A 14,787-nucleotide genomic window follows, 5' to 3' on the forward strand; every position below is an offset into this window, starting at 1 on the left:
AATTGAACTAAGCCATGTCTCGCACAGGGCGAGGAGGAACGCACCTGATTTAAAGCATCTTCACATTCTACATCTGTAAATTCTGCGCCCAAATCATTTTGCCAGGCTTTACGAATATAATCCAGGTTCTGTGGATCTATAGATGTTATAATAGAGTATATGCTTGAGATTAGTCCCCTGCCATGTGGGTTCAAATCAAGCAAATTCTCAATAGGTGATGTAGGGGAGATTTCTGGGAAGGAGACAAAGACCTTCTTAATGAGACTCCTAATCTGCAAATATCTAAAAAATTGAGATCTAGGTAAAGCAAAATTACGTACAAGCTCTTCAAAAGAGCAGAAAGTATTATCTAGATATAAATCTTTCAGAAGCCTAATCCTCCCATATGCAAAAAGCTGAATCCATGTAAAATGGTGGGAATAAACTGTTAGAGACAATAGGACCCAAAATGGAAGCTGATTGTAGACCAAAATGTCTTCTAAATTGGGCCCAAATTTTTAAGGTGTGAGTCAATACAGGGAAAATCCTGTTTTTGTAATCCTGTAATAATAATAATAAAAAAATGCCACATTGATGGCTCAGGAAGGTGTATTGTTTCATTTTAAAATATAAAAAAAAAAAAAAAATTGTAACCCTAATGTGTATTTCAATTGTAATATTTCTTTAAAGTCTAGGGACAGAAAAGTGGACGTTTCTGTAGAATGACCCAGCTAACAAAAACATGTTATAAGAACGTTTTGCTTTTTCCCATTATTATTATAACTCACTTCTGAATGTTCTCTGAACGCTTAAAAAAACTTTTTTTTCTCGGTTGTGTAAACGTTAGCAAAAAATTAGGGGTATGTTCCATTTTATATTTTCACAAACATTATAGGAACGTTACTTTTGAACGTTCTCTGAACCATCTGAAACTAGTAGCATGAGGGAAGTTAGACAAGCGTTCAACTAAAATGTTTCAGAAAACGTTCAGTGAATGATGTTTAAATAACGTTTTTGTGCTAACATTTTGAGAATGTTATTAAAGACCCGTTATTATTTAAGTAACGTTACCAGAACGTTAGTTCATAACCGAGAATGTTCCTTGTTAGCTGGGTTGAACATAATGAAATTAAATTTTTGAGTAATTTAAATGACTGTATGTACAATTAAATGTAGAGCAGAATTTTTTTATTTTTATTTAGCTTAATTTAAATTGCATTTAGCAAACCAGTCGTTTCAGTTTGTAACTCAATCAGAGTCATGCGCAAATCCAGTCACATTTGATAAACCAATCACAACACAGTAGCTGAGTCCAACCAGCCAATCAGAACACACCAACGGAGTCACGAGCGCTAATCCAGGAATGAAAACAAACCTGTCAAGAGGCGAATGGAAGATGTGTGAAGGATTGTGTTCCTCTGTAGAGTTTCTCCCGGTGAAGTGGTTTGTATCGAACCAAATGCTTCATTTTGACGTTTTATCGTTGTTGTGTTGGCAAAACTAACTCAGTGTATCTTAGAAGCTGCGATCTGCGTCAGAACAGCCCGTCGATACTGAGCTAGCGTCGCGATGAATGTAAACTAAAATGTTCTCGTTGTAATGAATGAATGGAGTAACGGGACCAGCGGTGTTTACGTGATTTATGTTCACCAGAACACGCTAAAAATATCGCTGTCAGTGATTTTACCATGGTAAAATGCTACCCGAATCCTTGTTTACTATGGTAAAACGTGCAACTCAACGTCCTCCAGTGCTTTGCCTCAGTATTTCACAAGCAGCAACAGCGATACGATAAAAGATACACAAAAATCATTTGTTTATGATAATATTGATCAGTAATAATTAAAAATGGCAATTATATATTACAATTTAATAATCAGAAACAGTTAATATAATGCTTTAGCCTAAGCACGGCCTCATCACATTGTATTTTTAGTTAGAGGTTAAACTCTGCTATTTTGTGTTTTCAGTCCAGTTTTACAGTATTTAAAACTTTCGAATAAGACACATTAAAAAAACAAAAACAAACAAACATTGATGATAGAAAATATCAGAATATATTATTGCTAAAAATTATAAAACTAATACACATTTACTTCATTTATGTATTATTTCACATTTCTACATAAACTAGATTAAAAATGCAAAATATCTTTGTTAATGTGTAAGATTACTGGGTGCTGAATAATTAATTAAACATGAAATATGTTGTGTTCCTGACAGCTTGGCAAACTTATATAAAATTAGAATATAAATTTCAGTGTGATATAATATATAATTTAGTAAATTTACTTAATTTAGCAGTGCTGAATTATCATCTCAAATATAAAGTTATTTTATGTTCTTAATCAAATTTTATGCTAAAATGTGGAATAAGACAATTTTTCCAGAATTTGTTTATAATTATGACATTCTAATATAAATGTACAGTTATTTTGATCATTTGATATTTTAACATAAAACTATAAAAGAGCTGTGTTTATGTTTAAGAATAACTGGATGCTGCTCAATTAGTTAATTAGTTAATCATGCAAGTGATGATAATCATGTTGCTTGGAAACCTTAAGATAATGAGTTATATTTATACTTGTTAGTGCTTATCAAACTATAATTTACATTTGCGAGTAATATAACACATTATCTTAAGCAACATAATTGTCAACATTGCATATTGAATTAATTGAGCAGCACAAGTTATTATCTTAAACATAAGCACAGTAATTTTGTTTTTTCAAACCAGCTAAAATGTGAGAATGTCAAATAAGATGCAAATTTACAAAAAAAAATCATGTATTGATAATAATTAACAAAATTATAATTGTTTATAGTTATGAAATTGTAATATGAATATGCAAAGATTTCTTCTGACCATTATTAGTCAATAAATGATGAATTTGTGTCTTATTTGACATGTTTATGTAAACACATTGCACATCTCATTGCATATTTATTAATTTAGCAGTGTGAAGTTATTATCTTAAACACTGCATTCAATATACTGTATGTGACCCTGGACCACAAAACCAGTCATAAGGGTCCAGTTTTTGATATTGAGATTTCTACATCATCTGAAGCTGAATAAATAATCTTTCCATTGATGTGTGGTTTGTTAGGATCGGACAATATTTGTCTGAGATACAACTATTTGAAAATCTGGAATCTGAGGGTGCAAAAAAATCTAAATATTGAGAAAATCACCTTTAAAGTTGTCCAAATGAAGTTCTTAGCAATGCATATTACTAATCAAAAATGAAGTTTTGATATATTTACGGTAGGAAATTTACAAAATATCTTCACGGAACATGGTCTTTACTTAATATCCTAATGATTTTTGGCATAAAAGAAAAATGTATAATTTTGACTCATACAATGTATTGTTGGCTATTGCTACAAATATACCCGTGCTACTTATGACTGCTTTTGTGCCAGGGACACATGTATGATTTTTCTTGTATTGGTATATTTGCATGTGTTTGTGGGTGGAGCTTTGGAAAGTGGGGGCGTGGCTAATCACAGCACTTATGAATGCAGCTCTTTTGATCAGAATTAGCTTTATTGCCAGGTATGTTTACACACACGAGGAATTTGTTTTGGTGACAGAAGCTCCACAGTGCAACAGAATGACAGTGACAAGACACAGATAATAAAGATAATAATATACAAATATACAAAATAGACCATGTGCAAAATAGCACAAACATAATATACAAAATAGACAATTTAGTATGTACAGGTATGTTAGGTGCAAATTTGAAATGTAATAAGTATGTGTGTTAAATAAATAAATCTATGATAGTTTGTGTGTTTCATGTTTATTGTTAAGTGTTCATGAGATGGATTGTCTGAGGGAAGAAACTGTTTCTGTGCTGGTCGTTCTGGTGCTCAGAGCTCTGTAGCGTCGACCAGACGGTAACAGTTCAAAGAGGGAGTGTGCTGGATGTGAGGGTCCAGAGTGATTTCAGCCCTTTTGCTCACTCTGGATGAGTACAGTTCTTGGAGAGTGGGGAGGGTTGTACCAATGATTCGCTCAGCAGTCCGGACTACCCTCTGTAGTCTTCTGAGGTCAGATTTGGTAGCTGAGCTGAACCAGACAGTTATTGAAGTGCAGAGGATGAATTCAGTCATGGCGGAGTAGAACTGTTTCAGCAGCTCCTGTGGCAGGTTGAACTTCCTCAGCTGACGAAGGAAGTACAGCCTCTGCTGGGCCTTTTTCACAATAGAGTCTATGTGAATGTCCCACTTCAGGTCCTGAGAGATGGTGCTGAATGACTCCACTGCAGTCACAGTGCTGTTCATGATGGTGAGTGGGGGGAGAGTAGGGGGGTTTCTCCTGAAGTCCACGATCATCTCCACAGTTTTGAGCGTGTTGAGCTCCAGGTTGTTAAGACTGCACCAGACAGCCAGCTCCTTAACCTCCTGTCTGTAAACAGACTCATCACCGTCCTGAATGAGGCCGATGAGTGTGGTGTCGTCTGCAAACTTCAGGAGCTTGACAGAGGGGTCTTTAGATGTGCAGTCGTTGGTGTACAGGGAGAATAGCAGTGGGGAGAGGACAGAGCCCTGAGGAACACCAGTGCTGATCGTACGGGTGCTGGATGTGTATTTTCCCTGCCTCACAAGCTGCTGCCTGTCTGAAGCTGGTGATCCACTGACAGTCGGAGGTGGGCGTTAGTTTGGACAGGAGGAGGTTTGGAATGATAGTGTTAAAAGCTGAGCTGAAGTCCACATACAGGATCCTCACATAAGTCCCTGGTCTGTCCAGGTGTTGCAGGATGTAGTGCAGTCCCATGTTAACTGCGTCATCTACAGACCTGTTTGCTCTGTAGGCAAACTGCAGGGGGTCCAGTGATGTCCTTCAGATAAGCCAAAACCAGTTTTTCGAATGACTTCATGACCACAAATGTTAGAGCCACAGGTCTGTAGTCGTTAAGTCCTGTTATCTTGGGTTTCTTCGGGATGGGGATGATGGTGGAGCATTTGAAGCATGAAGGGACTTCGCACAGCTCCAGTGATCTGTTGAAGATCTGTGTGAAGATGGGGGCCAGCTGGTCAGCACAGGTTTTCAGACAGGCTGATGTCACACCGTCTGGGCCTGGTGCCATCTTTCTCTTGTTCTTTCTGAAGACCTGGCGCACATCATCTTCACTGATCTGGAGTGCAGGAGGGTGGGAGATGGGGTTGCTGGAGGTGTTAATGCAGTTTTTTCAAACCTGCAGTAGAACTCATTCAGATCGCCTGCCAGTTGTTGATTCTCCACAGTGCTGGGGGATGGTGTCTTGTAGTTGGTAATGTCTTTCAGACCTTTCCACACTGAAGCCGTGTCATTGGAAGATAATTGGATCCTTAGCTTATCGGAATAATTCCTCTTTGCCTCTCTGATCTCCTTTTCCAGTGTGTATTTGGCCTGTTTATACAAGACTCTGTCCCCATTCCTGCGAGCATCTTCTTTGGCCTGACGGAGCTGTCTGAGTTTTGCAGTGAACCATGGTTTGTCATTGTTGTAGGTTAAATGAGTCCTGGTAGGAATGCACATATCTTCACAGAAACTGATATATGATGTTACAGTCTCTGTGAGCTCGTCCAGATCGTTTGCAGCAGCTTCGAAAACACTCCAATCAGTGAGAAAGAAACTGTGTGTGTTTTTCAGCACGTCAGCATCCAGAAGAGATGGAAGCGTTGGGATCCGGAGCCGAAGCCGATGCTGAGGAGGCCCAGAATCACTCTGCCATGCTGTGGAGCATCCAGGAGGCCGTTCAGAGGCAGACGCTGCAGATCGGGGCCTCGGCGTGCGGAGCCACGGCGGTGGTGGATGTCTTGCAGGCGCTGGGCATCACGGTGACTCCAGAGACGGTCGATCACTGCGTCAGGACGAGTCTGAGGAGGAACGAGGCGCCGCTGCCCGATTACCTGCACTCCCGCAGCGAGGCCGGTACAGTCTGTGTCTGATGCTCTAAACAAGTCAGCCCAGCTGCTTAGACGTAACATATTTACTTAAAGCTGCAGTCCGTAAGTTTTGCCTCTTTGTCGCCATCTCTGTTTGAAAACCTGCAATTGCAGTTATTTGTGCAATTATCTTTATTATATTTACATTTAGTCATTTAGCAGACGCTTTTATCCAAAGCGACTTAAAATTGAGGACAATGGAAGCAATCAAAATCAACAAAAGAGCAATGATATGCAAGTGCTATAACAAGTCTCAGTTAGCTTAACAGTATATGTAGCAAGGTTTTTTTTTTTTTTAAATGATATAATAAATAAAAAGAAAACAAATAGAATACAAAAAGAATAAAAAGAAGATAGTTAGACAATAGAGAGGCTAGTGTTAGTTTTTTTATTTAAAGAAAAACAAGCAGTTAGTAAATGAATAGAGTGCATCAAACCGTGCAAATTATTATTATTGTTATACTTTATTCTCAAATTGTTAGTGTTAACAACATCAGCATTGTGTGACTGTGTATATAGTGTGCATTAGCGTGTAGATTTCAATTTATGTACAAATTTCTAATTGTCATACCATTCAAATTTCATATTAAGAAATTCTTTTAACCCAAAAAGCAAATTATTCTTCCTTTGAACTGGTTCTCTTTAAAATACAAATCTTGTGTAATCCCAGGCTATCTGTATTTAGATGCACATTTAAAACTGGAATATAATTTTATTTCAGTCACGTGTTTTATAAACTCATAATCCTTTCTGTATTACAATAAGTTTAATTATTCCAGCTTTTGTCAGAAAAGAATACGATCTGCTACCACATGTGATATAGCTACTAGCCGGGACAACTTCTTTATGTTTACAGACGTGACGTAATGATGCAGCAGCATGCTCGAATTTCCCGTGAATTCCTACCAGTACCTCTCAAATTAGAAAACATTATTATAAGCTAACCGTTGTGAATCGGGCTAAAGTTAAGGCGATAGTTTTGAACACTGGCTGGTTATGTACTTGCACAAATATTGATTTAGGATAATTTTTAACCGAAAAAAAGTTACAGACTGCAGCTTTAATTCTTATGTTATTAAGATTTCCCGATAATAATTCAGTAATTAACAGCACATTCATGGCAGACACTGTACTTAATTAAAACTAAAATCATAAAAACATTTTTGTTACTTAAAATAAATGCTAACTGAATGCTAATTTCAGCTAGTTGCCAAAGCAACACATTTACATTTTTATTTAGTTTAACCTGATGTACTAAAATAACTCAAACTTAAAGTAAAATAAAAATAAAACTAATAAAAATATAAAAAAATGACAAAAACACAACAAAATTGCTAAAATTTTAGCTGTACTTAAAAAGAAAACAGAAAATATGTCATTCAAAATTGCAAAAACAAACAAAAAAACTATAATAGTATCTCAGTGATACAGAAATAACTAATAAATAACATGATTCCCTGGTCATGTGACATGCAAGTAAACGGATAAAATATTTAATCATTTATTTTGATTGTTTTTATTTTATTATTATTTATATAAATTATTAAGAACTAATTTTTATACACTGCAAGTTATAATACTATTATTTACATCTAAAATTCTTCACTTTCAAACTTTAAAATCCTCAGGCTTTTTTCAAATCGTTTCATTAAACGATTTGAATGCACTTCGCTGTGCGTCGGGCGGTTCTTCGCCTCCACGTCATGCATTCAAATCGTTTAATGCACAGCTAGCCGTTGATTATCCCTTACATATACACACACAGTCATGGCCAAAAATATCGGCACCCTTGGTAAATATGATCAAAGAAGGCTGTGCAAATGAATCCACATTGTTAATCCTTTTGATCTTTTATTTAAAAAAAAATCACAAAAATCTAACCTTTCATTGGATAATAAGAATTTAAAATTTGGGGAAATATCATTATGAAATAAATGTTTTTCTCTAATACACATTGGCCACAATTAACGGCACCCTTTAATTCAATACTTTTTGAAACCTCCATTTGTCAGTTTAACAGCTCTAAATGTTCTCCTATAATGCCTGATGAGGTTAGAGAACACCTGACGAGAGATCAGAGACCATTCCTTCATCCAGAATCACTGCAGACCCTTTAGATTCACAGCTTCTTCTCTTCAGGTCACTCATGTTCTGCAGGGTTCAGGTCAGAGGACTGGAATGGCCAGCAGAAGCTTGGTTTTGTGCTCAGTGACCCATGTTTGTGTTGTTTTTGAGGTTTGTGTTTGGATTATTGTCCGGTTGGAAGATCCAAACATGGCCCATTATAAGATTTCTAACAGAGTCAGTCACTTATTGATTTTTTTATCTGTTGGTATTTGATAGAATCCACGATGCCATGCGTCTAAACAAGATGTCCAGGACCTCCAGCAGAAATATAGGCCCACAACATCAAAACTACAGCAGTATATTTCATTGTACACATGGGGTACTTTTTATCCCTGTGTTCACCAAACCCATCTCGAGTGTTTGCTGCTAAAAAGCTCATTTTTTAGTTTCATCTGAGCATAGAAGCCAGTCCCATTTGAAGTTCCAGTCGTGTCTGATAACTGAATATGCTGGAGATTGTTTTAGGTGCTGTTTGACAATTTTTTTTAAGGTTTTCTGCCCCCGAGACTCGACTATTTTCTGCAGTTCTCCAGCTGTGGTCGCTCAAACTGTCCTTCTCACCGTGCATTAGGACGATATAGACACACGTCCTCTTCCAGGCAGTTTCCTAACATTTTATGTTGATTGGAAATTCTTAATTATTGCCCTGATGGTGGAAATGGGGATTTTCACTGCTCTAGTTCTTAACTTAAAGCCACTTCACTAATTTGTGAAGCTCAATTATCACTTGCTGCACATCAGAAATATATTCATTGGTTGTTCTCATTGTGATGATGATTAAGGGAATTTAGGCTTTGTTTTCCTCCTATTTATATTTCTGTGAAACAGGAAGCCATGGCTGGATAATTTCATGTTCATAATCACCCTGGAGTGCTCAAAATTGTGAATATGAATATACTTCAGAGATAATTTCTAGGGGTGCCAATAATTGTGTCCAACGTGTATTTGAGAAAAACATTCATTTCATAATGATATTTCCCCATTTTAAATTCTTATTATTCAATGAAAGGTTAGATTTTTGTGAATTTTTCAAATAAAAGATCAAAAGGATTAACAATGCAGATTAATTTTCACAGCCGCCTTTGATCATATTTACCAAGGGTGCCGATATTTTTGGCCATGACTGTAAATATATATATATATATATATATATATATATAATTTATTTTTATTTTTTATTATAATAAATAATAGTATTTTTATTTATTATTACATTATATATAAAATAATTTAAAGAATGTTACTTGAAAGCTGAAATAAAATAAATGTTACATGGAAAACTTAAACTTAACACAAAATTAGAAATGTTTCTGTGGCAACAGAGTTGAAGTTGAAGCACTAATTTTACCAACGGAAAATAAAATAAAAAATCAAACCTAATTAATATTTAAAAACACCTAAAAGTTTAATAAAAGTTACAAAAAATTAAACTAAAATTAAAAGAAAACTGAAAATACACAAATAAAAGCTACTTGGCTACTTGTATAATAAAATAACTATAATAATAAATATATAGTACATATAATAGTACTTAATGCCATTTCTGTTTTATTTCAATTAATTGTGCAGACTTGTTTATTAAAATTTTATTAATTTATTATTTTAATAACATTTTAATTTGCTTAAATTGAATATTTATTAATGTTATACTTATAAACATTTAAATTATTTTAATTTATTAATAAACAAATAATTCAGTATTAAAATATCATATTTATTTATTGATTATTTAAAATATAGTTTAATTATGAGCTTTTCCTCACCCGTTTGGCAGCCGCTGCTCTAAACCAGCGCTCTTGTGCTCTTCCAGGGGCCACACACCTGCAGCTGGTCTCCGGGGCCCAGCAGGCCAGCGGGGGCCGTGTGGTGGGCCGGTTCTTTGGCCTGTATCCGCGGCGGAGGGTGAAGCTGGTGCCGTGGTTGGCGCGCTGGATTCGGCGCGGAGCCGTTCCCGTCGCCACTATGAACATGCAGCGGGCCGTTCCTGAAGGAGAAGAGATTCCCGACGCCTGGCATCACCAGCTCATCTTCGGAGTCGCACCCGGGGCTGTGTTCATGACCAACCCTCTGGACGTGGGTGCGTCCCAAATCACACATCAACAGACTTATTATAGTGAGAACCAAATCTCATTTTCATTTAGTTTAACGTCATGTTCTAAAATAACGAAAACTGAAATACTAATAAAAGTTCATTCCATCTTTATTTGACCCTCTAACTTAAAAAAAAAAAAAAAAGCCTCTTTTAGACTTGCACTCTATTAATTTACAAACTGCTTGTTTTCTTTAAAAAACACTAGCTTTTCTAAGATTTGTGTATTCTGTCTGTTTTCTTTTTATTTATTATACAATTAACAAAATCAAAAAAGGCCTCTAATACTAGCTTGCTCTATTCTTTTTCTATTCTATTTGTTTTCTTTTTATTTATTATATAATAATAAAAAAAAAACCTTGCTATGTGTACTGCGTTAAGCTAACTGAGACTTGTTATAGCACTTGTTGATGTTGATTGCTTCCATTGTCTTCATTTGTAAGTCGCTTTGGATAAAAGCGTCTGCTAAATGACTAAATGTAAATGTAAAAGCCATGTAGACATTTAAAAACAAACAAAACAAAAACGAATGAAATGACCCCAAAAAACTAAAACTTTAACTATAAAATAAATTGAACACAGAAAATATAAAAATAAAAACTAATGCAAAATATTAATAAAAACATCCCCTTGATTTGATAACACCAAAATCGTATTTTATTCAGAAAGCTTTCTGAAGGAAGCATTTATTAAAAGTGTCAACAGAAAAATGTCTTTTTAATATTTTTTTTATCTTAAATGCATCTAAAAATCTTATATATGCATATTATTTTAAATGGTCTTATTTGTCACCTTTTAAACATCTTTATTAATTAGCTTAAATAACTAAAATGATTTAACTGTTAAACTTTTTTTTTTTTTTTTAAATAACGAGTGATTATATATCATGGTAGTGCTATATATTGTTAATAGTTATTTTTAATATATATATATATATATATATATATATATATATATTAGTTAAATTTTTTATATTTTGTTATAAATATGTAGTGTGTATATTTATATATTATATTAAATATTATGTTATATATTATATTATGCTATATTATAAAATAATTTAAAAATGTTACTTGAAATTAAGCTGAAATAGAATATAAATATTACATGAAAAACTTAAACTTAACATAAAATTACAAATGTTGCTGTGGCAACAGTTGAAGTTGAAGCACTAATTTTACCAACTGAGAATAAAAATAATTAATAATTAAAAATAATTAATAAAAACAATCAATATTTAAAAATGCCAAAAAGTAAGATGAAAAACACATAATAAAATGACTAAAAATTTTACTAAAATGAAAAGAAAACTGAAAATACACAAATTAAAGCTACTTGTATAATAATAAAAAAACTATAATAGTATACACTGTACTATTATAGCCCCACTGATAGTGTACTCTTAAAAGATACCACTGATATAGACACACACACACACACACACACACACACAAGTGAATGAAATTTCTTGTTTCTTCTTGGATGCCAAGCTTGTTATTTTCTCCTCAGTGAGTGAAGAGGATGTTCATAAGCGTCTGTGCAGCGAGTCTGTGCTGCTCGTTCGCCGTGAAGACGTTCTGAAGCGACTGACGCCGGACGCTCATCTATCACAGATCTCAGATCAGCATCCCGACCTGCGCTGGAAAACATTAAACGTGGAGGGTGCGACAGTCTTTCAAGGGAGAGTTCACCCAAAAATGAAAATTCTGCCATTAATTACTCGCCCTCATGTCGTTACAAACCTTCATTCGTCTTCGGAGCACAAATTAAGATATTTGTGATGAAATCCGAGCACGGATCCTAACACCATGACAGAATTTTCATTTTTGGGTGAACTATCCCTTTAAGATACCCTCTGTTTATTTAATGACTTTATATAATGCTTCAGCTAAACACAGTGAGCTGACCGTGAGTTTCTTTCATTTATAGACCAGATCAGGCAGATGATCAGCGAGGAAGAGCAGAATGATGAAGAGCATCCTAAGATGATGCATCTCGCGATTCCTGCGGCGTACAGCTCTGGAGTGACTTTCTTCGCTCTTAGAGACTCGGATGTTGCTCAGGAGCTTCTCAGCAGCTCGGATCTGCCTCTGCTGTGATTTTACATCATCAAATCAGCGCTTAATTAAGTTATTCTTGACATTGGATCAGTATTTATGTCTGTTTTTATTCTTGGGATTTTAAATAGATGTTGTCATTTTGTGTTGACAGTGCTGATTCACTGATTATTGTGTCCTTTGAGAGTTTAACGGTTGACGGCATCGTGTTTATCAAATTAAAAGCAAGAAACGTACATGTTCCCCGTTCATGCATTTCTAAGAGGAAAGTTTAGATAATGTGATACCTGAATTGTAAACAAAGTAATACAATTGCAAACAATTTTTAGTGTTTGTGAAGCATTTCTGATTCATTTCAAGCAAATCGACTCGTTCGGACGGTTCGCTTCTGTTAATTATCTCAAATGAAATACTTTTTTTTTATTAAAGTACACATACAGGATGAACTATTACATTGTTATAACTAATTTAAAATAATAAGCAATACCGTAGAAGAATAGTAAAGTCTTCATCTTTTTTTCCCTCCAGAAGCTATAAGAAAGTTTTGACTTTTACATGTTAAGAACCATATACTTTAGCATATATGTACTTATTTACAGTTTAAGTAAGTACAGGATTCGTAGTAGAATTTCATAAAGTCAAAATTGCTAATGGTATTAAATACGAATCTTCTTTGAATCAAATTAAATCCTAGAGGACATTTATTCTTATGGTCCAGTCCTATTAGATATTGGATTATCTTTATTATAAGATATACAGGTGCATCTCAAAAAGTTCTTTAAAGTATGTTTATTTATGCACTCAATGGTCGGGGCTCGTCCAGCATCAGTGAGGCGTGGCATGAAAGCGATCAGCCTGTGGCTCTGCTGAGCCTTCAGCTCGTCTGGATTGTTGGATCGACTGTTTCTCATCTTTCTCTTGAAAATATCCCGTAGATATGGGGTTCAGGTCAGGCATGTTGGCTGGCCAATCAAGCACAGTAATATCATGGTCAGAAAACCACGTGGAAGTGGTTTTGGCTCTGTGGACAGGTGCTAAAGTCCTGCTGGAAAAGGAAATCAGCATCTCCATAAAGCTTGTCAGCAGATGGAAGCATAAAGTGCTCCAAAATCTCCTGGTAAGCGGCTGCATTGACTTCAGACCTGATAAAACACAATGGACCGACACCAGCAGACGTCACAGCGTCCCAAATCATCTCTGACTTCAGAAACTTCACACTGGACTTCAAGCAGCTTGGATTCTGTGCCTCTCCAGTCTTCCTCCAGACCTTGATTTCCAAATGAAATGCAAAATTTACTTTTATCTGAAAAGGACTTTGGACCACTGAGCAGCAGTCCAGCCCGGGTAAGATGCTTCTGGCATTGTCTCTGGTTCAGAAGTGGCTTGGCGGCCCTTTTCCTGAAGACGTCTGAGCTCGGTGACTCCAGCTTCAGTTCTCTCCTTGTGAAGCTCTCCCAAGCGTCTGAATCAGCTTTGCTTGACTGTATTCTCAAACCCTGCTGCTTGTGCATCTTTTCCTACCCACTTTCTTCTTTCCAGTCAACTTTGCATTTAATATGCTTTGATATTAGAAGATTACATACTTTTGGTTCTTTTCAGTCTCGTCTTAAAAAATGGTTACTGACAACTCAGCACTGTCAACATTAGTATTGTATTCTTGACAGTAGACTTCCTTGTGCTAATTGCTCTTGGCTATGTTGCCATCTCTCTCTCTCTCTCTCTTTTCCCTCATATGTTTACTTTATTTACTTATATTTTGTATTTTAGTAGAGATTTTGTTTGTGTGTGAATTTGTTTCTGTAAAAAAAATTCTCTCTCTTCATATGATGTGTATATGTGTGATGCTCTGTCTTTGTTTTTAGGGTGACCTTTTAACATTCTGTCAAGGGTCTACAGATGAAAAATAGCCTTTTGGGCTAATTCTGGCACATTTACAGTTATGTTTATTAATGTGCATTGCCCCTTTAAATAAATAAATAAACAAATAAACAGATAAAGCACTCTGTGAACAGCCAGCCCTTTCAGTAATGACCTTCTGTGACTTACTCTCTTTGTGGAGGGCGTCAGTGTTCGTCTTCTGGATCATTGCCAAGTCAGCAGTCTTCTCCATTATTGTGGTTTCAAAGAACAAGAGATACCCAGAATTTATACTGTAGGGATGGTCATTTAATGAAACTCAAATGTAAATATTCTAATATTTTGAGATACTGGATTTTTGACTTTCATGAGCTGTAAGCTCTAATCATCAAAGTTAAAACCAAATTATTATTTTTTAAATGTTTTACTTTACTTGTAATGAATCTAGAACATATGAAAGTTTTACTTTTTGAAATAAGCTACAAAAATAAATTAACTTTTTCACGATACTCAAATTTTTTAAGATGCACCTGTATATATATATATATATATATATATATATAGGAATAATGTCTTACTATTGGATACCATGCAAATTCTTGGAAAATTTATTGGACATTTTGAAATCCTGAAAGAATCATAGCCATATTGGGAGCTACGTTTTCAAAGATCCAGTTTTCTGTATTCTGTTGTTCCCATTAATCCTTAAGGATTTATTATGATTTAAAATGTCAG

The 14,787-nt window shown here is 35.1% G+C and overlaps 1 protein-coding gene across 2 annotated transcripts; it reads left to right on the plus strand.

The window, feature by feature from the left end:
- The first annotated feature begins 1,297 nt into the window (after positions 1-1,297).
- Positions 1,298-14,205, plus strand: LOC131548938 (uncharacterized). Of its 2 annotated transcripts, none has more exons than XM_058790551.1 (5): positions 1,298-1,422; positions 5,627-5,908; positions 9,860-10,162; positions 11,648-11,800; positions 12,068-14,205. In XM_058790551.1, exons 2-5 carry the CDS (start codon positions 5,647-5,649, stop codon positions 12,235-12,237), a joined length of 888 nt encoding a protein of 295 aa, XP_058646534.1. In that variant the 5' UTR covers positions 1,298-1,422; positions 5,627-5,646; the 3' UTR covers positions 12,238-14,205. The 2 variants fall into 2 exon arrangements, with proteins under 2 accessions (XP_058646534.1, XP_058646542.1); XM_058790559.1 differs by having other exon boundaries at positions 9,860-10,126.
- Positions 14,206-14,787: the final 582 nt, after the last annotated feature.

The sequence above is a fragment of the Onychostoma macrolepis genome, chromosome 01, assembly GCF_012432095.1.
Source record: "Onychostoma macrolepis isolate SWU-2019 chromosome 01, ASM1243209v1, whole genome shotgun sequence".
Classification (NCBI taxonomy): Eukaryota; Metazoa; Chordata; class Actinopteri; order Cypriniformes; family Cyprinidae; genus Onychostoma; species Onychostoma macrolepis.

Bases quoted from the DNA above. Each gene is read 5' to 3' on its own strand.
- LOC131548938 (XM_058790551.1), top strand. From the start codon at position 5,647: ATGGAAGCGTTGGGATCCGGAGCCGAAGCCGATGCTGAGGAGGCCCAG. The intron at 10,163-11,647 runs GTGAGAACCAAA...TTTTCTCCTCAG, and splicing joins ACATCAACAGACTTATTATA to TGAGTGAAGAGGATGTTCAT. The intron at 11,801-12,067 runs GTGCGACAGTCT...TTTCATTTATAG, and splicing joins GAAAACATTAAACGTGGAGG to ACCAGATCAGGCAGATGATC.